The 25990-nt window shown below is 43.9% G+C and overlaps 1 protein-coding gene across 2 annotated transcripts; it reads right to left on the bottom strand.

Moving 5' to 3' along the window:
• Positions 1–2760: 2760 nt before the first annotated feature.
• On the bottom strand, positions 2761–25990 carry LOC127030312 (mitotic-spindle organizing protein 2B-like). Of its 2 annotated transcripts, XM_050916581.1 has the most exons (4): positions 25755–25990; positions 25559–25683; positions 21083–21271; positions 2761–3151 (listed from the first exon to the last, which is right to left on the bottom strand). In XM_050916581.1, exons 1-4 carry the CDS (start codon positions 25910–25912, stop codon positions 2994–2996), a joined length of 630 nt encoding a protein of 209 aa, XP_050772538.1. In that variant the 5' UTR covers positions 25913–25990; the 3' UTR covers positions 2761–2993. The 2 variants fall into 2 exon arrangements, with proteins under 2 accessions (XP_050772538.1, XP_050772539.1); XM_050916582.1 differs by lacking the exon at positions 21083–21271 and having other exon boundaries at positions 25755–25983.

The raw sequence follows: 25990 nt of genomic DNA, 5'->3' as shown, positions 1-25990 counted from the left end.
ATGGGAGAGGTGGGGGTTAGGGGAAGTGAGAGGGAAGAAGACAGGAAGGATTGGAGAATGTGAGGGGCAGTCCTGGAAGCTGGGAGTCTGGGTTGGTGCTGTCAGCCCGGGGCTTGTGTGTGTGTACACACATGTGCACTTTGGGATCTAGGGGAGCCCTACCCCTCTGCATGAGTGAATAAGCATTATTAATAGAAGTGACTCAAGGCATAAACTTTGGCCATTGGGTAAATATTTTTGTTTTAACTGGTTTTAGCGAGTGTAGTAGGGGAATTTTTGGATGTTTTGTAATAATGGTAACTGGAGAATTTGCACTTACACAGATGGTAATTAGAATATTTATTAATAGCCAATTAAAAAGTAGAAGATATTTGGGTTTGGGGGTACAGATTTAATATGGCAGCAGAATAGATATGGTAAAAAACAGATGTTAATTATCTTATAATTTATTATAAATAGGGTAACTTCCAATTGAGGATCAGAGGGGTAGCCAACACTGGTTCGCCACTTGTAAGGTAACTTCCTTCTCTTCATGTGTCAGAATATAATGCCTGCATCTGTAATTTTCACTCCATGCATCTGAAGAAGTGGGGTTTTTACTCACAAAAGCTTATGCCCAAATAAATCTGTTAGTCTTTAAGGTGCCACCGGACTCCTCGTTGTTTTTCCCAGCTGAGGGAAAGTTCTATGCACCACCATACACAGCTTAAAAGAAGGATCCTTTACATTCTGTCATCAAGGGACTAATCATCCCTTGATATTATTTCATTTTAGGAATGCGAGTATGAATGTAGAGTTAAGTGGCTATACTCTGATTGTTTGATGCATGCTTGCTTTAGTGCTATCATATAATAAAATTTTGAATTTCACTACTCATTGTATCACTCAAGGTTCTTAGACAATTAAATAAAGTATCTGGAACCAAATCAAGGAACAAACCTCGGGCTCATTTTATTTTTAAATTTTGCATTTAAACATGTTAACGGGAATAGCTACATCAAAGATTACAAGGGGTCTGAGCCCCCCTTCCTGTGTGTTCTGGAATCTGGGGGACACTGCTTCTCTCGGGGTAACTGAGCCGCTAGCCCTGCTCCTCCATGTTAGCAGGGATCTGGGTTAGAGGAAATGAAGATAACACAAATGTAAACATCAGCAACCCAGAAAATGAAGTTACAATACATATCAGGTGTGTGTGGGGTTGGAATGTGTGTGGGTGGGGGGAGGAGTCTTGTTTGGAGAGGGAGGTTGACTGGAGTGAGGCATGGCTGGGAAAGCCCGGCTGAAGCAGGAACAGGAGTCCCAGCTGGAAGTGGGTAGTGGGAGGGGGCATAGCTCAGCATGCAGCTTGGGCTACATAAACAAAGCCATGTGTGGCCTTCCAGTTAACTCCTGCCTGTAATCTGTGTACACAGCAACATAGGGAAGGAGACATCAAGGAGCAACTTCTTACACGTTAATGGATTTTACAGTACCAAACAACAGCTTACTCAGCCAGGAAGGAGAGAGGAGCTGGAAATGTTGATGGGGGTAGGGAGTGAGGCTACATGTTCTGGGAAAGGGTGTGGCAGGGGGTGGAGAAGAAGAGAAACACCAGTCTTCTCTCACACACTTAAAGTTACTGTAACCACCATGTAATGCTGTCAAGGTTTTGGGACATAGACCATGGATGAGATGTTGCTCATTGGCCCTTAGCAACTACAATTGCAAACATTTCAAAGCACAGCCATTATCCACATCCACTAGACCAAAATGTAAGGGAGGGGAGAGGAGCTTTGAGGAATCATATAGGAAGCAGGTGTCCTAATGGAAAGGCAACTGGACAGGGACTATTTCTAGTTCTGCCACTGGCCTGCTGGGAGATGTTGGACAAGTCACTTCACTTATCTTTGTGCCTCAGTTTCCCATATGTAAAATGGGGATAATGATATGTTCTTTGAGCACTACTAATGAAAAGCACTATATCAAGAGCTAGGTATTTGGATTATTACCTAACCACAGTAGCACATCAATTGCAAACCTAGGTGAGATCGACAACTGCTTAAATGACTTAATTAACCACCACCACCAAATGTTTCTATTTTGTTTAAAAAAAAAACTAGAAAATTAAAAGGCAAAATGCTTCATAATGCACAGCTAAGGTTGTCTGCTGATAGTTGTGCCCTTCCAGAGCACTGAGTTCAGCAAAACTCAAACTTCAGAAAAGCAGGTACTGCTGAGTTCAGATAAACACCCATGCGAATGTAACTCTGCACTCTTTAAGTAATGTTCAACATGCCCATAACGCGCACACACTCCCACTAAGGTGCAACTGACCTGAAGTAAGTGACTGATCCTTTGGGACTGGGAGTAACTGGAATATTGCCATGATCCTAAGCGTAAGGCACCATCTATCACAAAGGTAAGCCCACCTGGGTGGCAAGACAGATTGCTGTACCAAAGGGGACAGTCTAATGACTCCAAGTTAAGGCTGGTATAGCCCTGAGGAGTTTACACATGATCATTTCAACCACCAGTGTATATATAAAACTCCAATTCATGGTTTGTGCCCTGGCTCATACCAGTCTGCCCTGAGGTTGGTATGTTCTTGAGCCATTGCAGGACAGCTTGATAGAGGTATCTCTAGTTGGTGAGAGACTGCACTCTTGCACGAGCTAGACTACTCATAAGGCATGGAGCAGGCCAGACACTATGAAGAAGAATGAAGAATAACATCTCACTAATTTAGTGCAATGCTTTAAACAGAATTCTAATTAAAAGCAATTCCCGAAAAATTCATATTCTTTATTAACAGCTGTATTCAAAAGAAATTTAGGAAAGGAAAACAGTAACTGACCCTTTGTATACATCACCTGTGATATTCTATAGCATTCATAAATACAAAATACTGGAGCAGGTTCACAATCTTGGATCATTTGCATTTTTACATGTTGTGCTACATTGCACTTATTTTAATGGAGAATTTACAAAGGTCATCAGCACTCTATTCTGAGTCTCTATGTACTGCTGCCTCCACTGCTTTTTCCAGACGTTCCAGTCTTCTGGAGCCTGCTAGTGCTTGGCTGCCGGGGCATTCTTTGGACAGATCCTTCCCGGCTGCAACGTTCTGCCAGACCTTGGGTCCCGCTGACTGAAGGATTGGTTTTATTTCTCCCTGGAAGGACAAATAAATATGTTAACTATAAAGTTTTAATCTGACATAACTGCACCCAAGCTGCTAGTGTTCCCCAAGAATTCAAGTTGTAGGTAAGGTTTTATTAGATGACAAAATTTTATTTATACAGATAAATTACAGTTCACGAATTTTGTAACAGATGTCAGGTAGCATAAGTCCTAAACAAACTGCAATAGGACTAATCATATTCATTACAATTTGTTCCTCAGATAAATCAAATAGCATAAATCACTGTTTTTAAACGTGTGAACACATTATGCAATTACTTTCATTTAGCATAGGAAAACCAACACTGCAAATTGCAACTAGAGAAGAATTTAAAGAGCATCTAACATGTTATGGCTAGGACAAGTGAACCAATGTTCAACAGTTGATTCCTCTCACAAGTAACAGTGACAGGGTCCAACCCTGCAGAGCCTCTCCTGTTTGTCACTTTGTCAGACTAACAGACCTCTCAACTCTCCTGGGTATTCTGGTCATGCTCTGGGGTTTTCTGGCAGCATTTGGATTCCACACAGGAGCTGCCATTCACAGATTGTCTTGCTGGGCTCAGAAGGGAGACAGAATACTCCTCCTGAGCCATCCTGCTCTTATCCTACCACTGCTAGCTGTGTCTATGATGCAACACAGCTGCAGAGCAAACCACTGGGTAAGCACTGTGCAAGCTGGAAGGGGAGAAGGCAGGAAGTGTGGTGCACACAGCTAGCAAGAGACCTGGAGGGGACCCCTTCCACATTCAGCAGGAGAAAGGGGACAAACTGAAACTTGCTGCAGGCAGGGCAGGTGAGGGGGAGAAAGAGACCAAGTGAGGTGTGGGGAGAGCAGGACCTGACACCTTCCTTCATCGGGAGAGGGCTGTCTTAGAGGAGGCACATCATGTAGGGTAAGGAGAAAATTACACTAGTGAAAGGTCAAAAAGAAACACGGGAGAACAATCTACCCTAGGAAAGGATGAGAAGGACGGAGTTAGCCAAACAAACAAACAAACGGCTCCAATGCTTCACAGAGTTTTAGAAAAACATATACCAGTAAAGAGATCAGAGCAAAGGGCAGGCATTTGATAAGCTAATTTAAATATTTTCTCTGCACAAATTAGTTACATTAGTTACCTGATTAGGATGTTGAGGTGTTTTGTAAGACAACTGACTGATAGCTATACAACAGGGGTTGGCAACCTTTCAGAAGTGGTGTGCTGAGTATTCATTTACTCACTCTAATTTAAGGTTTCGTGTGCCAGTAATACATTTTAATGTTTTTAGAAGGTCTTCTGTAAGTCTGTAATATAGAACTAAACTATTGTTGTATGTAAAGTAAATAAGATTTTTAAAACATTTAAGAAGCTTCATTTAAAATTAAATTAAAATGCAGAGCCCCCCGGACCAGTGGCCAGGACCCCGGGCAGTGTGAGTGCCACTGAAAATCAGCTCCCGTGCTGCCTTTGGCACCCGTGCCATAGGTTGCCTACCCCTGCTCTACAATATATAGTAGCAACTCACTTATGTTGTTTAGAATCATCTCTGCAATTTGCATGGCCAATAGAAGAGTGACCTGTAGAAACTTTATTCCATTACTTACCAAAAAGTCATTCCTATGTAGCACCTTTCCTCCCTCCGAAAGCCACTACTGCCAACAGCACAGATTTACACCTCAGCGCACTAGAGAAACATTCAAATGGCTTCCAAAGAATAAAAATGTAAGTGGCCCATTTGCCTCTGTAAATAGTTTAACACAATGAACAGCAAATGCATTAATTGGCCTCAGACATGTCAGCTGTTTTTTTAAGAAAAATCTACTACTGTTGACTTCTCATCTGTCAGCCCAAAGCCAGCCAGCCAGCTCTGCAATTCTCCTTTGCTGAAGCTCAGAAGCACTCAAGCAACGTTATTAATGCGAGTGCTGTCAATGAAAGCGCACAAATTGCAGAGGAGAAATTTAACTTTACTTCATCAAAGACGGCAACAAAATCATCCCCAAAAATTATGATTTTTTTTTTTAGTGAGCAAGTAGGTGCACATTTGTGCATGTAAATACCTTTCCTCCCTTGAATGCACATGTCCAGTTACAGTGCAAATCCCTCATTTGTGTGGGCACAAAGTACGTGTCTCTCTCACACAAAAAGGGGACGTGGGCCCACAGGACAGGCACACAAATGCCCAACTATCTGGCTACTGGAAATCTGGCCCTTTATCCTCTACATTATATTAAACTTCTCAGAATAAAAGAACGAGCCCTCTAAAGACCATTTTATGGATATATAAATAAAGGTATGATGTCAGTCCTCTCATTTTCATCAATGGCAAAGCTCCCGCTGATTTCAATAGAGTAGGGTCAGACCATGTGCGTGGAAGCACCACCACAAGGCCCAACAATCAGAGTTGGTGTGCTGTGTGCACTTCTGCCTCAACACTTGTATTAAACAATACTGAACATTAGGGAAATCAACGCACATTAGTGCAACCCATGAAAGGAAAGGATTTCAAGAGACTTCCCCCTACAGTAAAGAAATAAATACTGATGCTAATAAAAGGCTCCCCCATTTAAGTGAACTGACACATGATGTCCTGTACTTTGAGGTGCATACTTGGTTGTTTTTCAGAGACCCAGTGTTCTGTAAATATGCAGCATGATACAAATACAAGTGATACTCCACATGAGAGACTTCATTTGAGTACCTCAAAAGCTCAGAGAAGATGACTATAATAGGAGCAGTCAAGTGTGTCCTACAAATGGGCTGATGTAGGTTCATAAGACCAAGTGCATACAGCTACATGCAAGGACACATACATCGACTTGTAATGTTGGTTCTTCCGTCTGAACAATACTGCGATGGGTTTAAAACCTAGCTGGTTCAATAGATGGATGTATTCAGGAGGCAGGCTAGGCTGCATGGTGGCACTACGGAGGGCACACTGGCAGCAGACAGGACACTGCAGTGGTATAGAAGCAGTGTCACAAAGGTCAATCAGGCCCCAGGGAGCTTCCAGTATTCCTCAGGTGTTTTTAGGAGTAGCCACCTACATACAGCACTGTTCTCTTTGCCTGCTCTCTGCCCAGACTGATGTTGCTGCCCCCTTCATTCCTCAGTAGCAGAAAGGACTGCGGAGGTTCCCCATCCCCACTAGAGCAGTGTCTTCTTTCCACAGGGAGAGAACCAAGGCTCAGACCCTGCCTTTAAGGCTCCAACTGCTCTTCTAACTATTTCTGTTTGTAACACAGTGAGGGTGGTGCTTCAAACCAGCCTCCAGTCAGGAAGTGGACATGAGGACTAGGAGACACTGGTCAATTTGAAAACCAGAGTTAAAAGCTCATTGCTGCTGCCCAGTCCTGAGCCCCTGCAACAATCGGGGGGTTCACAATCACACACACCCTGGTTTTTTAAAAAAAATTCTCTCTCCCTTGTTGTGTGAGACCCAAATAACCAGGGAAAGCAACAGACTGGCCTTAGTGGGAGAACAGTAACATGGCCTCTACACACAGGCCTAGCAGAGAGACAGAAGCCATTTTTTTCAGCCCCTTCTTTCAGTTATATTAGTTGTCCCTGGTAACAATCAGAGGCAGTGGGATGATTTCAGAGACAGTGGGCCCTTTATGCAATCTACATGTTAATGCAAAAAGGTGCGCTCCAGTTAGTTCGAGGCTTCTTATAATTCATGCATAGAAAGGAAGTTTGCACAAACCTTGCTTGAATCATTGGCAGGTTTTTTTCTTTGGGGGGGGCGGGGCGGGGGAGAAGGGAATCAAATGTGTCCTAGGCAGAGAGTTTAATTCCTGTGGCCTGGCTGGAAAGCACGGAGGGCTGAGTTCCTCTCCTGTCCCTGGGCCCACAAGCAGATTACTAAGGCTCCCCTGGCTTTCTCTTCCAGCAGATGCTTTACAGCCCACTCCACCCACAGCTGTAACAGAACTCATCCTAGGCTCCTTAGCTGGAAACACATGCTCTAGCCCTGACCCTTGTGCAGTGCAATCCCAGGGGGAGTGCTTGTGCCTACGCAGAGAAGCCCTGAAAGGGAAGGTGCTGGGTAACAGAGGTAGCGGAGAGGGAAGGATCCAGCTCTCCCTTACCTCCTTTCCTTAACTCAATGACTCGTAAGAAGTCAGAGAGCAGTCCAACAAACCACCCTGTCAGCAGACACGGGGTGTTCGGACATGAGTGTTTAACAGCAGCATGGAAAGAATCATAGAATTGTAGGTCTGGAAGGGACCTCAGTGGGTCATCTAGCCCAGTCCTCTGCACTCATGGCAGAACTAAATATTACCTAGACCATCACTGATCTCCAGTGACGGAAATTACATAACCTCCCCAGGTAATTTGGTCCAGTGCTTAACTGCCCTTACCATTAGGAATTTTTTCCTCATGTCCAATCCAAGGGTATGACTACATTATCCACTGGATCGGTAGGTAGTGATCGATCTATCAGAGATCATCGTGTCTACACTAGACGTGATAAAATCAATCCCCGCTCGCTCTGCTGTCGACTCGGGAACTCCACTGCAGTGAGAAGCGGAAGCGGAGTCAATGGGGGAGCGGCAGCTATTCGCGTAGCTGAAGTTGCGTATCTTAGGTCTACTACCCACCCCCCCCCCTAGCGTAGACCTAGCCTTAATCTCCCATGGTATAACTTAAACCCATTACTTGTCTGGCCCTCAGTGGATAAGCAGAACAATTTATCACCCTTCTCTTCATGTGCTTTTTACATACTTGAAGGCAGTTACGTGACCCCAGTCTTCTCTCCTTCAGACTAAACAAACCCAATTTTTCCAAATTTTCATCATAGGTCATGTTTTCTAGACCTTTAATCATTTTTAATGCTCTCCTCTGGACTTCCTCCAATTTGTCCACATCTGTAACAAAGTGGGGGCCCAGAACGGGACACAGAACTCTCGCAGAGGCCTTATCAGCGCTGAGGAGAGTGGAATTATTTCTTGTCTTGCTTTCAACACTTCCACTAATACATCCCAGAACGAGGTTTCCTTTTTTTGCAACAGCACTATATTGTTGACACATACTGAGTTTGTGATCCACTATAACCCCCAGACTCTTTTCTGCAGTACTCCTTCCAGTCAGTCATTTCTCATTTTCTATTTGTGCAACTGATTATTCCTTCTGAAGCACAGTACTTTGCATTTGTTCTTATTGAAGTTAATCCTATTTAATTCAGACCATTTCTCGACTTTGTCAAAATCATTTTGAATTTTAATCCTGTCCTCCAGGGCTGGTACCACCCACAAACTTCATAAGTGTACTCTCCATGCCATTATCCAAACCATTTATGAAGACACTGAATAGAATCAGACCCAGGTCAGACCCGCTGTGTTGCTGAGGAGATATGCTGCAGCGTTCTGTAACCACTGGAGGTTCCTAAGCACTGAAGGTTTCATGCCCAGATGTATTGCATTGCTGCAATTCGACAGAGGTGACAAAGGCAAAGGCATCGATAACGGAGGCCAGGTCATTGGCTGTCAGGATGGAACAGTGTCTCCCAGACAACTGGAGGTGTTAGAAAGCATTACTTGTAACTGTTGCTATGTGAGAGATCAGCATCAGCTCTACCATTTGATAGGCTTCTGAAGCTGACCACTGGTTATGGCTCATATCGGCACTACTAACACTGCATCACTGGATAACTAACAACAGATGACTCCAGGGAACTCAGAAATGTGCTGAGGAAGAACGGCCACACAATCTTCTCTGAGATCTTTCCTGGTTTACGAGTGAACGAAGACAGAGGATTCTGAAAGTGAAGGACTGACTGGGTAAGTGGTGTAGGGCTTTGATTCTGTGGAACACTGGTCCACCTTCTAGGAGAAAAGAAGGCTGTATAGTTTGGACAGTCTCCAGTGCAGTAGAAGAGGAACCAATCTCCTTGGGGACAGACTGGCTAGAATTGTCAGGAGGGGGATAAACTACTTACAAAAGGGGAGGGGTAAAGGGAGGGAAGAAATAAGCATTCAGCACAAAAACTGAGAGATTGAGAACACAATTAATCAATGAATTAAAGGACATGAAGAGACAAAATTCCTGAACTGCCAATACAACAATGCTAGGAGCCTGGGTAACACCAAGAGGAATGGGAATTGCTCATTTATAAAATGTAAATTCAACCTAGTTGGTATTATTGAAACCTGGGAGAATTTGCACTACTGGAATACTAAAAATCAATGGTTATAACTAGGGCTGTCACGCGATTAAAAAATTTTAATCGCGATTCGTCGCAGTATTAAAAGTTAAACATGGTAAATCGCACTGTTAAACAACAATAGAATACCACTTATTTTAAATGTTTTGGATGTTTCCTACATTTTCAAATATATTTATTTCAATTACAACACAGAGTACAAATTGTACAGCGTTCACTTTGTACCTGTATTTGATTACAAATATTTGTACTGTAAAAAACAAAATAAATAGTATATTTCAATTCAGCTAATACTAGTACTTGTCTCACTTTCAGGTGACATTGTAAATAAGAAGCAGGCAGCATTATCTTCCGTAAATGTAAACAGACTTGTTTGTCTTAGCCACTGGCCAAACAAGCAGTAGGACTGAGTGGACTTTTAGGCTCTAAAGTTTTATATTGTCTTGTTTTTGAGTGCAGTTATGTAACCAAAAAAAAAAAGAAAAAAAATCTACATTTGTAAGTTACACTTTCACGATAAAGAGATTTCACTACAGTACTTGTATGAGGTGAACTGAAAAATGCTATTTCTTTTATCATTTCTACAGTGCAAATATTTGTAATAAAAATAATATAAAGAGAGCACTATATACTTTGTATTCTGTGTCGTAATAAATATATTTGAAAAAGCAGGAAAACATAAAAAAGGAAATAAATTTCAACTGGTGTTCTATTGTTTAACAGTGCAATTAATCACAATTTTTTAATTATGTCTTGTAGTGACATGCTCAAAGAGCTCAATCTATTTAGCTTAACAAAGAGAAGGCTAAGAGGTGACTTGATCACAGTCTACAAGTATCTACATGAGGAAAAAATTATTTAATAATGGGCTATTCAACGTAGCAGAGAAAGGTATAACACGATCCAATGGCTCAAAGATAAAGCTAGACAAATTCAGACTGGAAACAAGACAAGATTTATAACAATGAGAGTAATTAACCATTGGAACAATTCACCAAGGGTCACAGCAGACTGTCCATCACTGACCATTTTTAAAGCAAAACTAGTTTATTTCTAAAAGATCTGCTCTAGGAAGTATTTTGGGGCAGTTCTATGGCCTGTGTCACACAGGAGGTCAGACTAGATGATCACAATGGTCCCTTTTGGCCCTGGAATCTATGAACCTTTTCTAAATTGACTTTTACTTAAGTTAGACACACTTACCTTCTTTTATAATAAGTCAGTCCCTCCAATTCCCTAATAAATTTCTGCTATTTCAAACTCTCCCTCCAATATGTTAATATATTTCTGGTAATGGAGTGCCCAGAGCTGTACAGAAAAGCACCTCCCTTAACTCTGTATGCTGTGAGACAATTGTTTTGCATATGAAAAGAAATTATTTATCTTTAATAATATAATATTTTAAAAGGGCTCTAGAAGTGATCCCGGCAATTACAGACTGGTAAGTCTAACATCGGTACCGGGCAAATTAGTCGAAACAATAGTTAAGAATAAAATTGTCAGACACATAGAAAAACAAACTGTTGAGCAATAGTCAACATGGTTTCTGTAAAGGGAAATCGTGTCTTACTTATCTATTAGAGTTCTTTGAAGGGGTCAACAAACAGGTGGACAAGGGGGATCCAGTGGACATAGTGTACTTAGATTTCCAGAAAGCCTTTGACAAGGTCCCTCACCAAAGGCTCTTACGTAAATTAAGCTGTCATGGGATAAAAGGGAAGGTCCTTTCATGGATTGAGAACTGGCTAAAAGACAGGGAAGAAAGGGTAGGAATTAATGGTAAATTCTCAGAATGGAGAGGGGTTACTAGTGGTGTTCCCCAAGGGTCAGTCCTAGGACCAATCCTATTCAATTTATTCATAAATGATCTGGAGAAAGGGGTAAACAGTGAGGTGGCAAAGTTTGCAGATGATACTAAACTACTCAAGATAGTTAAGACCAAAGCAGATTGTGAAGAACTTCAAAAAGATCTCACAAAACTAAGTGATTGGGCAACAAAATGGCAAATGAAATTTAATGTGGATAAATGTAAAGTGATGCACATTGGAAAAAATAACCCCAACTATACATACAATATGATGGGGGCTAATTTAGCTACAATAAATCAGGAAAAAGATCTTGGCGTCATCGTGGATAGTTCTCTGAAGATGTCCACGCAGTGTGCAGAGGCAGTCAAAAAAGCAAACAAGATGTTAGGAATCTCTAAAAAAGGGATAGAGAATAAGACTGAGAGTATATTACTGCCCTTCTATAAATCCATGGTACGCTCACATCTTGAATACTGTGTACAGATGTGGTCTCCTCACCTCAAAAAAGATATTCTAGCACTAGAAAAGGTTCAGAAAAGGGCAACTAAAATGATTAGGGGTTTGGAGAGGATCCCATATGAGGAAAGATTAAAGAGGCCAGGCCTCTTCAGCTTGGAAAAGAGAAGACTAAGGGGGGATATGATAGAGGTATATAAAATCATGAGTGAGGTGGAGAAAGTGGATAAGGAAAAGTTATTTACTTATTCCCATAATACAAGAACTAGGGGTCACCAAATGAAAATAGGTAGCAGGTTTAAAACAAATAAAAGGAAGTTCTTCTTCACGCAGCACACAGTCAACTTGTGGAACTCCTTGCCTGAGGAGGTTGTGAAGGCTGGGACTATAACAATGTTTAAAAGGGAACTGGATAAATTCATGGTGGCTAAGTCTGTAAATGGCTATTAGCCAGGAAGGATAAAGAATGGTGTCCCTAGCCTCTGTTCATCAGAGGATGGAGATGGATGGCAGGAGAGAGATCATTTGATCATTCCTGTTAGCTTCACTCCCTCTGGGGCACCTGGCATTGGCCACTGTCGGTAGACAGATATTGGGCTAGATGGACCTTTGGTCTGACCCGGTACGGCCGTTCTTATAATAACTAGGAGTTCAAGATGTGTTGTTTTTGTGTGTTCTACTTCTAGTGTGAACGTGGCCCTGTAGCAGGGTGGATCCCTGCTCCTGCCCTGCAGGAGTTAAAGGCAGCCCTGAGAAGGGGGCTGTGCCTAGAGAAAGCAGCCTGTAGGCTGGGGCCCCAAGCCTGGGCTGACTGGGGAAAGTAGGCTCAGCTGGGGTCATGCTCCAATCAGGCCCAGCTGGCCCCTATAAGAGGCAGTGAAGCCAGAAGCCCAAGATAGTCTCTCTCTGGCTGTAGAGGGAGAAGGGCCTGGCTGTAGGGAGCTAGACAAGGTACCTAGGGTGAAGCAGGGCTGGGGAAAAGGCAGAGGAGCTGGGGAGCTCTAGCCTAGAAAGCCCCAGGCTGTGGCGTAGCATTAGGCCAAGAGGTACTGGGGGTTGCAGGGAGCAACCCAGGGGTAGGCAAAGGCAACAGGGCCAAATCCCTTTGCCTATGATGAGTGGCTGATACTGCAGCCTGCCCTAGTGAACAGGGGCTAGGTGGAGACTAGGCAGTAGCCTATACTGAGGCAAAGTGGGGAGAGGGTGGGGGTCCCCTGGGAAGGGGAAACCATCAGAGAAAGGGGTGACTACTTGGGGGCAGCACTCCATGTAAAAGGGCACCAGGTCCAGGAAGGGACACGGGGCCAGAGGACAGGTGGATCACCGGCCTGCAGAGGGCGCTCCGGAGCTGGAAACGAGCTAATTCCCAGAAGTAACCAGCAGGAGGCGCCGCGGGGGTTAGTCGGCCCGTCTACAGGCCCATGTGCTGGAGACTGCAACACGTTAGCCGACAGTGTATGTTGCTGCACCAAGTTCACTGGGGTGCAGAGTTCCTCCTCCCCGAGAGGCCATAAAAGAGGCAGAGTGGCCAACTGAACCTCAGTTCCTGCACCACTGTCAAGTCCAGGTCATTAGACTTGGCAATAGTGGGGAAGAGACGGTGAGGTACATAAAAACACCTATAGTAAATGAAGTTCTTTGAGGTGTAAGTAACTTTCCTTTCTTCTGTACATCAACAGAACCATTCTGCCCCAAGTCTATTAACCAGGCAGTTTCCATGCTGTGAGGTGTGTGACAAAACCCGGATGATACGTTGTCCCACTGCTCTGAGCACCTCTTCTACCAGACTTAGAGATATTGGAGAGGTCACTGAGAGTTCTGGTTTTTTCTCAGAACAAATTGATTCACAAAACACACTGCTTAGATTGTCTGCCAGAGTGTTGCGTAGGCAGGTGAACTGCATTTAGTGTTACATTGTGCTGGATATACCAATTCCATGCAAAGACTGCTTCCCTGCACAATTGCATTGATCTGGTTCCTCCCTGTTTATTTACATAAAACACTGTGTGGCACTGCTGGTTCTCATCTGTAGACTCTGATCTTTGAAGTGAGGTATGACAGAAAATTTCCTACTAATTTTCTTTCGTCTCACAGCATCTCCCACATTTCTCCACTCTGCTGCATGTGAGGCCAGATCAGTGTTTTGGCTCTACGTGGTCTGGCCATGTCCCCTCTGCTCTTGCTTGCTGCCTGAAACTATTCCCAAGCTGTAAAATTTGCATAACATCACTAACAAATATTCCAGAGATAACATAACTATGTATGTTAGACCAAAGAAGATCGACATATGGTAAAGATTCCATTTAATATCTGACCTTGACTCATGAGCCATCCAGGGTGGGTCGAACTATAGGAGATGGTGCCAGCAGAAAGGAAATTGTTAAGAAATTTTCTGTTCTGCAGTCCAGTGTCTCCCATAATTCTGGACATCTGGGAAGTAGCAAGCAGTGAACAGATGTAGGGAGGGTTATGAAACATAAGTTCTGTAGGAAAGTACTACCCGTCCCGTATTACTACTGGGCCATTGCCTGCAGCAACTTCCTTCCACAGGAGGCCTCTGCAGAAGATAGAAGGTCCATCTTGTAGTGCTTAAGGGGTTAGCTATAGACCAAGAGCCACTTTGCAAATTTCCAAAGTGGACACACTTGTTCTGCCCAAGAGATTGCTCAGGATCTCATGTGATGCACCTTAATCCCTTCTGGGACAGGAGGCTCTGATGATTTACAGTCTTCCATAATCCATCTACAGATGGAGGATTTTGAAAATCTGAGCCCCCTGGCATTTCGGGTGAAAGGATACAAATAGAGAGCCCAATCTTCTCATGGATTCTGTCTGCTTGAGATAGGTGTTAGGTGAGCGATGAAAATCTAAAGGTGTGGTGAGTTGGATATTGTTTTGGACAGAACAAAGGAAGTACAACTTCTCGGGAAGTGTAGAAGGACAAATATACCTTAGGAAGAAAGGATTCTAGTGTCCTGAGCATGACTTTGTCCTTGTGGAACAGGCAGCAAGGCTCCAGTACAGATAAGGCTGCCAGCTCTAAAACTCACCTGGTGGCCGTGACAGTGACTAAGAAACAAGCCTTAACAGATTAATGAAAGGCCAACACTGAAATCAAACTCTCAAAGGGATGGTTTTTCAGAGCTATGAAAACTAGCAGAAAGTCCCATTTTGGGAAGAATGGCTTGATCATCAGTCTGGCTAATCGGACTGCCCAAAGGAATCTGGCTACCTATGAACTAGTCTGTCAGGGAACCTGAGGTTCCTGAGAATAGCACACTACTAAGAGTGGACACCTGACATATAATGATATGGATTGAAGGCCTCTGTAAATGCCTTCTTGGAGAAAGTCCAAAATGATTAGAATGCCAGGATTTCTGGGATTTGCAGTGTGCTCTTGGTGCTGATTGAATCTGGACCAGATATAGAAGTATGCCTTTAGTGTCCATACTCTCCTAGATGAAAGCAATGTCTTAATCACTCTGGAAAACAGACTAAGACCTTCTAGTGCTTCCCTCTCAATAACCAGACTGTTAATTGGAGCTGTTTCAGGTCTGGACAAAAGATGTCCTATCTCCACAGAAGCTAGAGTGGTGCTTCAGCATCAGCTCTATCAGGGCTGAGAACCAAGGTCTTCTCAGACAATTAGTATCACCATTCTCTGTTCTAATTTTATTTTCAAGACCACCTTCCCCTGTAATGGAAATGCATAAAGTAGGCCCTGTGGCCAACAGTGTGATAAGACATCTGTCTGGACTTCTGGATCAGATAGCATTTTATGAGGTAACAGGAGCTGGGTGACTGGATGAAGAGTGGATGGGATGGAGCCCACAGCTCAAGCAAATATCCCTAGCTCACTATTTCCCTGGTCCACTTGTCTGTGGTTGATGAAATACCCTTCGCTGGTATCTCTGTGATGACAAGGAGTGAAAGGGGCACCTCTGTCTGATGGCCAGTCTATATTCTCTTCCAAGGGCACTCAGTGGAGAAGAGATAGACTGTTTGCATTTGCCACCTTGCCAGCCACCACCTTATCCAAGTTTTCTCCAAAAAAGAGGGTGCTTGTAAACTTGACCACGCTCAAGGGCTGCTTAGAATGAAGATCCACCTTCCAGAGTTGGAACCACATGTGATATCTGGCTACTGAGCTAGAAACTATGTCTCAGGCTGAGAATCTCATCACATCCATTAAAGCATCAGCTACAAACACTAACGCTAGGGAGACTCTTTAAAGTAGAGCCGAAGTCAGCATGATCTCTGTGCTTAAATGCTTTGAGATTGTCCAGACAAGAGAGAGATGCTCCTGCAATGCAGGCCGCTGCCAGGGATGATCAAAAGGTGCTGGAAGGGTCTTCAAAGATCTTTTTGAGAGTGGCCTCCATCTTTCCATCAAGTCCTTAGGATAGAACTCTACCATATTCCTGGCGAGGGATGCTAGAGTGGCATCAACCTTTGGTATCTCAGCAACAGAGCTTTTTGGTACCTGACTATTTACAGAGCCTGAGGTCGCTCGTTACAATGCTTGCCTTCACCAGGCTTGTTCCATTCAACAATAAATCATTTCTCGAAGGAGGCATGAAGGGGTATCAGAGCCTCAAGGGAGGATTTTAAGGGGAGAAACTTACTCCAAGGCTTATTCACAGGAGCCTGCTCAGGATTCAGAGCCAGATAGATTGCCTTCCTCGGTGGTGGAGAGAGAGGACGACAAGGAGTCAGAGGACGTCTATCTCCTGGATTTTTTGTGCTTTTTCTTTCCTTTTTTAGATTTTTTAACCTTTTTTGTGCACTTTGGGAGCACAGAAATTCTGCTGAGGCTTTTGCACCTTGTCTTCCTTAACGCCTGGAGCTCTCTCGAGCGATCTGTCTTAGATCTCTGGGTCCCGTTTCCTCCGGGAAGTGGGGGCTCATTGTCAGAGCCCTCCTGGTTGACTTGGGAGGAAGGGGATGTTGATTCGAAGCCCTGTTTCCTTCCCCAGGGCACTTGAGATCCACTTTAAGATTTAAGAGTGGAGGAAGAGAACCTGTTGCCCCACAATCCTTCTTTGTTCTGCAGTGGCCCTTGGAAACTTACCACTGGAGTTGAGTGGTCAGGGTCCACTTTGTTTCTGGAGCCTCTTCCTGCTCTGCACTGGGGCTCATGGTCCATTTTTCCTGCTGGAGTCACTGCTGCCTCGGTGGGTATTGTAATTGATTTACCAACACTAGCATGCTGTCGAATCTGATTTGTTGCAAGTATGCTCAAGCTGTGGAATCAACAGAGCCCCCCAAAAGTCACTTGTGTCGGGCTCAAAATTAGACTTTCATGTTCACTCAGTATGACGTACTTGTGACAGCCTGCCAATTTCCTGCAATACTGTGAAAGTTGTTTACTAAACAAAGGTTTGGGCTACACTAGCGGGGGGGTGGGGTTTGAACTAACATACGCAACTTCAGCTACACTATTTGCGTAGCTGAAGTCAAAGTATCTTAATTAGACTTATCTGGTCACCCTCACAGCGGTGAGTCAACTGCCGCGGCGCCCCCGTTGACTCCACTTACTCCTCCTGTCGAGGTGGAGTACAGGCGTCAATTATTAGATCGATTTTTCGTGTCCAGATGAGACGTGATAAATCGATCCAATACATCGAACACTACCCGCCGATCCAGTGGGTAGTATAGACGTACTCTAAGTTAAATCTTATTGAATTGGACTGAATCCTTTGGGGAGTGGGGATACGTGTGCCACTTGTATTGAAAATGAAATTGTGTATGTGTTATTGTGGAATTGCATGTACCTTCTCTAGTAGATGGGGGATACTAAGGTACTTCCTCCGTTACCACCCTTTGAAGCCATCCCCTGGAGAAGTGCCCATATACTAGTTCATACTGGATTCTGTAGGCACCACCAGACAAACAGATTTCTTGAATAAAGAGCCTGGTTTTAAACTGGTTGGAGCCTTCTTCCTGAATCAGCAAACAGACAGGAGCCATGGTCCATAGAAGGCCCCAATCTTTAGAGTAGCGTTGGAAGGACTGGACCTGCTGAAGCCTCACAAGACAATATTTTTCTTCTGAAGCTGTGATTAAATTGTAACCTCAAGGAACCCTCACAGGTGAGAATCTGAAGGACTGTTCCTGCAGAATCCATGTTGGGGTTGAGGTGAACCCTGGTAAGCTTATTACCATGCATATAGGTTCATCTATTACTTTAAAAAGTGATTTTTTTTCTGTAGTGTCTTAACCTAAAGAATAAAATTGGCTTGCATAGAAAGAAATGTTTAGTAGTTTACTTCTGTTGACAATTGCTCATCAGTTGCTGAAGAGAAAGCAAGCAGGTGCACTTGGGCAGCCTGTCTCTTCTGGGAAAAACACAAGAAAGGCAGGGAGCTGTGCAGCACGGAAATACCCGTCAGAAAGCAGAGAAACATGTCTGCACCCAAAAAGGCGATGGCTGGGGAGCTGGAAGCCTTAGAATAGGTGTTTTTGCTAGATCACTGAGAGCAAATACAGGGGCAGTTACCCTGACCCGTGACATTTATGGTGGCATCGGTGGGATTTGCAGCAGTGTGAACTGCATAAGTGTCAGCAACAGTGAAAGCAAGTTACCTAGAAGGGAAAACCACACAGCAAAAAGTCTCAATAGTCTTTTTGGGAAAAGGAATGATGAGAACTACAGAGTGACAAAAGAGACAGAGAAAAATGAATTACGAACAGCTGAAGAAAAATCAGTTGGTTAAGGAATGCAGAGAAAGGCAGCTTAACACTGAAGAACAGACAAAATGACAGCTAGTAGATCTGCAATAGTCTAAATGACCAGTCAAGGAATGACAGCCCAGGTTTGCAGAGAACCTCCAGCTTGCTGGCAAAAAGATCCACCATACTGGAGAGAAACAGGGAACAGACAGACTGACAGAGGAAGCACAGCACTGTAACAGGAGCAGCAGACAGCCCAACAAGAAAGGCAGAAAGGCACAGAGTGAATCTGGAAACCCAGCACCTCGGAGACCGGGAGCAAAAAAGAGGGCAGACCAAGAGCGTCAGAACAAGAGAGAAGGTCAAGAAGTGTCAGGTGCGGCTTCAGATGGAGAGACTGCACCAGCAGAACCAGGAACAGCAGGATCAGCTTAAGCTGAGAGAGAGTATGCCAGCAGAACTGTAGTCTGGCTGACCTTGCCTCCAGGAACGACCATAGCAAGAGGCCACTTGATCCCTGCAGGCTCTAGGAGCAAAAGCCCAACAGACGTCGCATGTGTCCAGCAGATGTGCTTCTCTCAAGCAGAGATGCTAGGCACATGACTTGAGACTACCCTGGGACAGAAGATACTGCTTCAGGGATGCAGCAGCACTGACCTGGATGGATCCAGAGAGCAATTTAACTAAGGCCCCAAAGGGCAAAAGAAAGATTCTGGAAGCTTGTGATGTAGATGCCCTGATTCCGCAAGTGGGATTATGCAAAGGTCATCTCAAAGACTAACTTAATACTTCGGGGCTTAAGCCAATCTTGGGGACAGCTTATCCTTGCCATGGGGTTTCTTACACCTCCCTTGTAGCATCTAGTGCGGGCCACTGATACCCTTGGGTCTGATCCAGTCCAGCAAGTCCTATGACTTGAGGTGAAATTGACAGACCAAAAGGGAAGACTGTGTGTACTGGCTATGCAGAATCTCAAATAGTTTTGATAGGAAACTCAGGTACTTACACGAAAATATGCACAACTCCAAAGCGGTCTAGAAGTGATAAGTAAGGGATACTTGAGACCAAAACTGGGGGAATGGGAAACAAATCATGTCTAAAACTGGGTTGTAGCTCTCGAGCATACCATCACATTGGATGCCCCAAAAATGAAGAGGTAGGATTACAGAAAGAGGTAAGAGTTTTCAGTGTCTCTCTCTTCTGCTATTGGTGTTGTGGCTAAGTTTCTGTTTAAAGCAGAATTTTGCTTCCTCTCTAAAACCTACCAAAAAAGTCGGCTCAGCATGCAAACAGGTAGGTCTGGGGCCCCACTGAAGTTTGCGGAGAAAATTTGAGCTATAAATGCATCTGAGATATGGGCAAGATGAGAACCCATCAACCATCTCCCCTGCCACCCGAAATTCTGTGTCTGGCCCCAAAGTATGAGGAGAGGATAAAAGGAGTATTGAACTGCCCCACTCACTATAATGCCGTCCATCTTGTGCACTGATGGAGGCAGGGGTCACAAGGGAAAAAAGATATGACTGCATGAAATTGGAGACTACTGTAACACAAACACAGAGGGGCAGAATTCAGGTTGAATGGGATATCTTCACTCCGGCAGTTCCTGACCTAAGTGCATTTTTAAAAAGTTAATATTCTTGTCATGTACTTTTAAAAAGGTGGAATTGGACAGTATCCCTGGGACCTGTAGCACTAGTGCTTCATTCAGGAAGTTTCTGCTTACATAACTTCAAGAACTATGGAAGACAGAAATCTCAGCCCTATGCTATTCTGTAGCAATTCTCAAGATGTGCATGTTTAAAACAAAATTGGTCTGAGAGTTTTAAGCTCTAAAGGTTGAGTGGTCATGTCCTTCCTCCAAGATATCCCAGCTCAAAAGCAAGCAGGCATCTCTCACCTATGCATGCACAGCAGCATATACTGAAATGGCTACACTACAACTTATTTGGAAATGGATTTTAAACATACAAAAAATCACAATGGCCATAGAGGCCATATTTAGGTGTGCTGGCTTCCTTACCTCAGCCACAATGTTTAGTTTTTAAGGCAGAGTGACAGAACTCACCCCATCCCCACTCAAAAAGAGCTAAAGGGATTTTACTCAAGCTTCCAAAGACAATTTACCAGAGACAAAAGAATGGAAGACTTCAACCCAAAAAGATAACTTTCTGAAACACACATGGAAATCAGAAAACACGGGCCTTAAATGGAAACAGGCTTGCAAGCCCTAAGCCTAATGGCCAATGCATATGACCGATATAAATTCAAGCATTATTTATCTTTATAGCAAGTCATCTCCACACAAGCTCTCCGGCAGAGCGCATGCACCAGTTTGCGTTGATAAAGTCACTGATAAAAACCTTGACAAAAATATCCATCATTCACAGGAAGTTCTTAGGTTCCAATCCTGCAATGCATTAAGAATGGACAGCCTTCAGGCAAGCTCTGAGTGGGCACAGCAGCCCACCCTCACACATTGGTCTGCAGATTCTGGGCCACAATATGCAATTCCTAAACTTCTCTTGGCTGTCTACGCATATGGCACTTTTTAGACTAAGATAGAGAGAATTTTTCACAATTGAATTCAGTCTCTTAATTCAACAGCAAAGTGAATCAGTTTTCATTTTTAAAATAAGATTTATGTTTTATTTTTAACCTGTAAATTTTAATTATTTTTAAAATTACCCATTCCTGACAGTTTGTTAACATTAGAACGTATTGTTTAGAGGGTACACTGTTTCTTTTAGTCTAAACTTAAAGGACTCACAATGCAAATGTGACTCAATGTCCTAACAGACTGCACCAACCCCCGTAGATAAACTAATAAACACAACCTGTAAAAGGAGAGAACAGGCAGCAAGAAAACTGGAAGGAACGAGGGGGACCTTGAGAGAGAGGCGAGCAAGCATCAGCAGGACTGTAGACCACAATCTTAGGGGCTGTTAGTCTTGGAGATCGAAGGGCAGAGGAAAAGGAGAGTGGTGCAGGGATTTTACTGTTCTTGGCAGAGAGAAATGAGACCTCTAATTCAAAGAGAGACATAGAAACACATTAAAAACACCATACGTCTATTGAGAAAAAGAACAGAGTCGTGAATGTAAATGAATGCTCAATACCCTTAAAGAAAAAGAAAAGCTGTCTCTTGAACAATGGTAACATAGCTCACATGCTTTCTTAAATACATCAATTTCACAATCTTGTCATTTTAACAGTCTACTTTTATGATGCTCCTCTAAAATTTTGAAGTCCCCAGATGAACAGCTTAGACTTGAATAGTTATTACATTAAAGTTCTGTTAAACAAAAATCATTTAGTAGTAATAAATGTACCAATATTTTTTTCAAATGTTTTCAAATATACTGTGTCAAATATAATTTCATAAATGCACTTTCCACATTGCTTGCCAGCCATTAATACAGTAAAACAAGTCTTAACCACACAGGGCATTTTCCTGAAGCACTTAATTGGTATTTTGAGTTAATAAGCCCCAACATTAAATGAATGTTGTAAATAAATGTACAAGGGTACACCATTTCCTAGGTGGAATCTAAAAGTAACTGTGATGCTTTTCTTTTAAGGAAGTATGCATCAAAGATGAAAAAAACAACAAGGAGTCCAGGGGCACCTTAAAGACTAAGATTTATTTGGGCATAAGCTTTCGTGGATAAAAAACCCACTTCTTCAGATGCATGGAGTGAAAGTTACAGATGCAGGCATTATATACTGACATATGAAGAGAAAGGAGTTCCCTCACAAGTGGAGGACCAGTGTTGACAGGTCCAATTCGATCAGGGCGGATGTAGTCCACTCCCAGTAATAGATGAGGTGGTGTCAATTCCAGAGAGGCAAAGCTGCTTTTGTGATGAGCCAGTCACTCCCAGCCCCTATTCAAGCCCAAATTAATGGTGTTAAATTTGCAAATGAGTTTTAGTTCTGCTGTTTCTCTTTGAAGTCTGTTTCTGAAGGTTTTTTGTTCAAGAATAGTTACTTTAAATCTGTTATAGAATGTCCAGGGAGATTGAAGTGTTCACCTACTAGCTTTTGTATGTTACCATTCCTGATGTCCGATTTTTGTTCATTTATTCTTTTACGTAGGGACTGTCCAGTTTGGCCAATGTACATGGCAGAGGGGCATTGGGTTGGGTCCTATGATGGTATCACTACAATAGATATGAAGACAGAGTAGGCAAAGAGGTTTGCTACAGGGATTGGTTCCAGGTTGGTGTTTCTGTGGTGTGATGTGTAGTTGCTGGTGAGTAATTGCTTCAGGTTGGGAGGCTGTCTGTAAGCGAGGACTGGCCTGTCTCCCAAGGTCTCTAAGAGTGAGGGATCGTTTTCAAGGATAGATTGTAGATCGTTGATGACGTGCAGGAGAGGTTTTAGCTGGAGGCTGTATGTGATGGCCAGTGGTGTTCTGTTATTTTCCTTGTTGGGCCTGTCCTGTAGGAGGTGATTTCTGGGTACCCATTTCGCTCTGTCAATCTGTTTCCTCACTTCCCCCTGTGGGTATTGTAGTTTTAAGAATGCTTGATAAAGATCTTGTAGGTGTTTGTCTCTGTCTGAGGGACTGGAACAAATTTGGTTGTATCTCAGAGCTTGGCTGTAGACAATGGATCACGTGATGTGTCCTGGATGGAAGCTGGAGGCATGTAGGTAAGTATAGAGGTCAGTATAGGAAACAGATTGACAGAGCGAGACCGGTACCCAGATATAACCTACTACAGGACTGGCCCAACAAGGAAAATAAAGAAATCACTCTAGCAACACCATCAGAGGACCCAACCACATCAGCCACACCATCAAGGGCTCATTCACCTGCACATCTACTATGTTATATATGCCATCATGTGCCAGCAATGCCCCTCTGCCATGTACATTGGTCAAACCAACAGTCTTTACATAAAAGAATGACATGGACAAAAATTAGACATCAGGAATTGAAACATACAAAAGCCAGTAGGTGAACACTTCAATCTCCCTGGACATTCTATAAACAGATTTAAAAGTAACTATTCTCGAACAAACAAACTTCAGAAACAGACTTCAAAGAGAAACCACAGAACTAAAATTCATTTGCAATTTTAACACCATTAATTTGGGCTTGAACAGGGGCTGGGAGTGGCTGGCTCATTACAAAAGCAGCTTTGCCTCTTGTGGAATTGACACCTCCTCATCTATTATTGGGAGCGGACTACATCCACCCTGATCAAATTGGACCTGTCAACACTGGTCCTCCATTTGTGAGGTAACTCCCTTCTCTTCATGTGTTGTTATATAATGCCTGTATCTGTAACTTTCACTCCACACATCTGAAGAGAGCTTTTTTAACCCACGAAAGCTTATGTCCAAATAAATCTGTTAGTCTTTAAGGTGCCACTGGACTCCTTGTTGTTTCTGTGCATACAGACTAACACGGCTACTCCCAATAGATGGAAAAAAGTTACTTTAAATACCAAAATGACTGTTTTAAATACCTAAAATGTGATTCTTTATTCTAGTACTGAGATCTCTTCATATTCATTTCCATTCTGGCCAAAGCCAAGCCATGTGGAATCCTGCAGAGCCACACTACAGTTGTGTCTCCCTTATACAATCACCCACAGCTGCTTACTGTAGCCAGGTGGGGTGAACTGGAATTGTATTTTGGCATCTTTTAGTTTTGATCAGGTGTTACTGATCCCAAGTTAAGCATGCCACTTACACAGCACTTTTAATGGCTAACAGTTCAGACTAAGAATAAAGGCATTGCCAGAAACATACAAGTCTGTATCAGTCACATGATAAACAGCTCTCATTTTGACTTTCAGCATCAACTGCAATTTTCTTTTCCTATGATTTAATATAATTTGTTTCCAATATTAAAGGCTCCCAGAGAGCTACTTCCAAACCTCTTTAATTTGGCATGCTCAGTTTTTGTAATCCTTCAGGAGCAATGCAAGGGAGACTCAGCTGGCCTTCCTTAGCAAGGCCAATAGAAGCAACAGACTGCTTTGCTAGTGATTCTGTGGGTATGATCAAGACGGATAAGACAGAAGGAAAACCAAGGAAAGAAGGGGAGAAACACTAAAAAGCAGAGGATGAAAATTGCACACCATAAGGCCCTGCCCCTAGAGTACAGTTTTTGGTCCCAGATAACCATAAACACGTACGAACATTTGCTTGCATTTACAGTGCAGTTAATCAACTAATAACTGATTAACCCAAAGGACCGTGGCAAGAACACATCAGAGAACAGACTAAAGCTAAGGGGCCCAGATGAACTAGTGCTGTGACAGTACATACTGGTTTGGTACAGACTCCTTGCTGGCCAATTACAGCTTTGAACTTTCAGTCCCAGGCTTCTGGTGGGGAACTCCTCTCTAACATGCTCCTTCTGTTTGTCACGGTATCTATAACACACCTATCCCTATAACATGAGTGCCTGCTGAAAGTCTGGTAGGACTAATGGAAAGAACATTCACTAGATACAGAGCAAGATGAACCCAGCCCTTCTCAGCAGGAAAGAGTGTCACTTTCACCTGAGACGGGAAACTGTGATACAATATACTGTACTTCCAAAAAAGAATGGAAAGGGAGAAAGAGCAGCAACAGAATGTACATATTTTTTTTAAAGAAAAATAGGTCTTGTGCCTTTTGCTTCTTTATTGTGAAAAACTAGAGCCTGATGCTTTTATCAAAAGAGGTCGCTTCCTACTTCTTACAGTGTTAGAAATTAGACTGTCTAGAAAGGAGATGATGAGAACTGGGGAGTTGGAGTAAGGCCTGGTCTATACTTAAAAGTTTTACTGGCATTGCGTTCTCAGATTTGTGATTTTTTGTTTGGCCAACAAAACTATACTAGTTACAGCCGTAACGTAGCTACAGTTTTACGAGTATATGAGCTCAGGCTACGGTTTAGGTTATTTGTTTTTGACATTTTCAGTATGGCTAAAGGGACTTAAGTGATGACATAAGCAGCAATAAGAGAGTGCGAGATGAGCTAGGAAGAGGGCGAGATTTTTATTCGCCTGGTGTAAAAATCCTCTTAGTTAACAGACATGAATGTCTAATTGGCATCTTGCCTAAATAAGACTCCCAGCCCTTTAATTACGGCAACAGAGCTCTCCTCCGTCCCGCGGTCGGGCAGCGGACCCAGCCGGGGCAGCCCAGAGGCTCCTGCGCGGGAGGGATTTGCCTGTTTGTGCCCAGACCGCCGTCTCTCGCGGGCCCAGGCCCGGGCCCCTCCCGCAGGGAAATGGACGTGAGCCGGGCCCGGGCTCCCCCAGGACCAGCCCGGCGGGAGGGGCCCCCAATAACCCGCCGCTCCTGACCTCTGGTCTCGGGGCCGGTCTCGGCGGGGCCGCTGGGGGCCGGTCTCTGCCCGGCGCACAAGGACTTCAGCATCTGGAACACGGCCAGGGGCGCCACGTTCATCCGCAGCAGGTCCAGCAGCAGCCTGCGGGGAGAGGGCGCGGGGTCAGCAGCTCGCCCAGCGCGCGCGGCCCCCCCCCGCCATCGCCCCCCCACCTGAACACTTCCGGGTCGAGGCCGATCCCGGCCGCCTGCGCCAGCTCGAACAGCTCCGCCTCCTCCGCCGTCGGCAGCTTCCGCCGGGACCGCACTTTGCCCAGAGCCGCATCCAGCCCCGAATCCGCCCCGCCACCGGCCGGGCCCTGGTCGGACATTCCGGGCACAGACCGGAAACGCGCTCACCCACAGCCGGCACCGAGCTCCTACTGAGCATGCGCCTAGGTAAGCGAGCG

The sequence above is a fragment of the Gopherus flavomarginatus genome, chromosome 10, assembly GCF_025201925.1.
Source record: "Gopherus flavomarginatus isolate rGopFla2 chromosome 10, rGopFla2.mat.asm, whole genome shotgun sequence".
Taxonomy (NCBI): Eukaryota; Metazoa; Chordata; order Testudines; family Testudinidae; genus Gopherus; species Gopherus flavomarginatus.
This window is presented reverse-complemented; position numbering and strand designations above follow the sequence as displayed.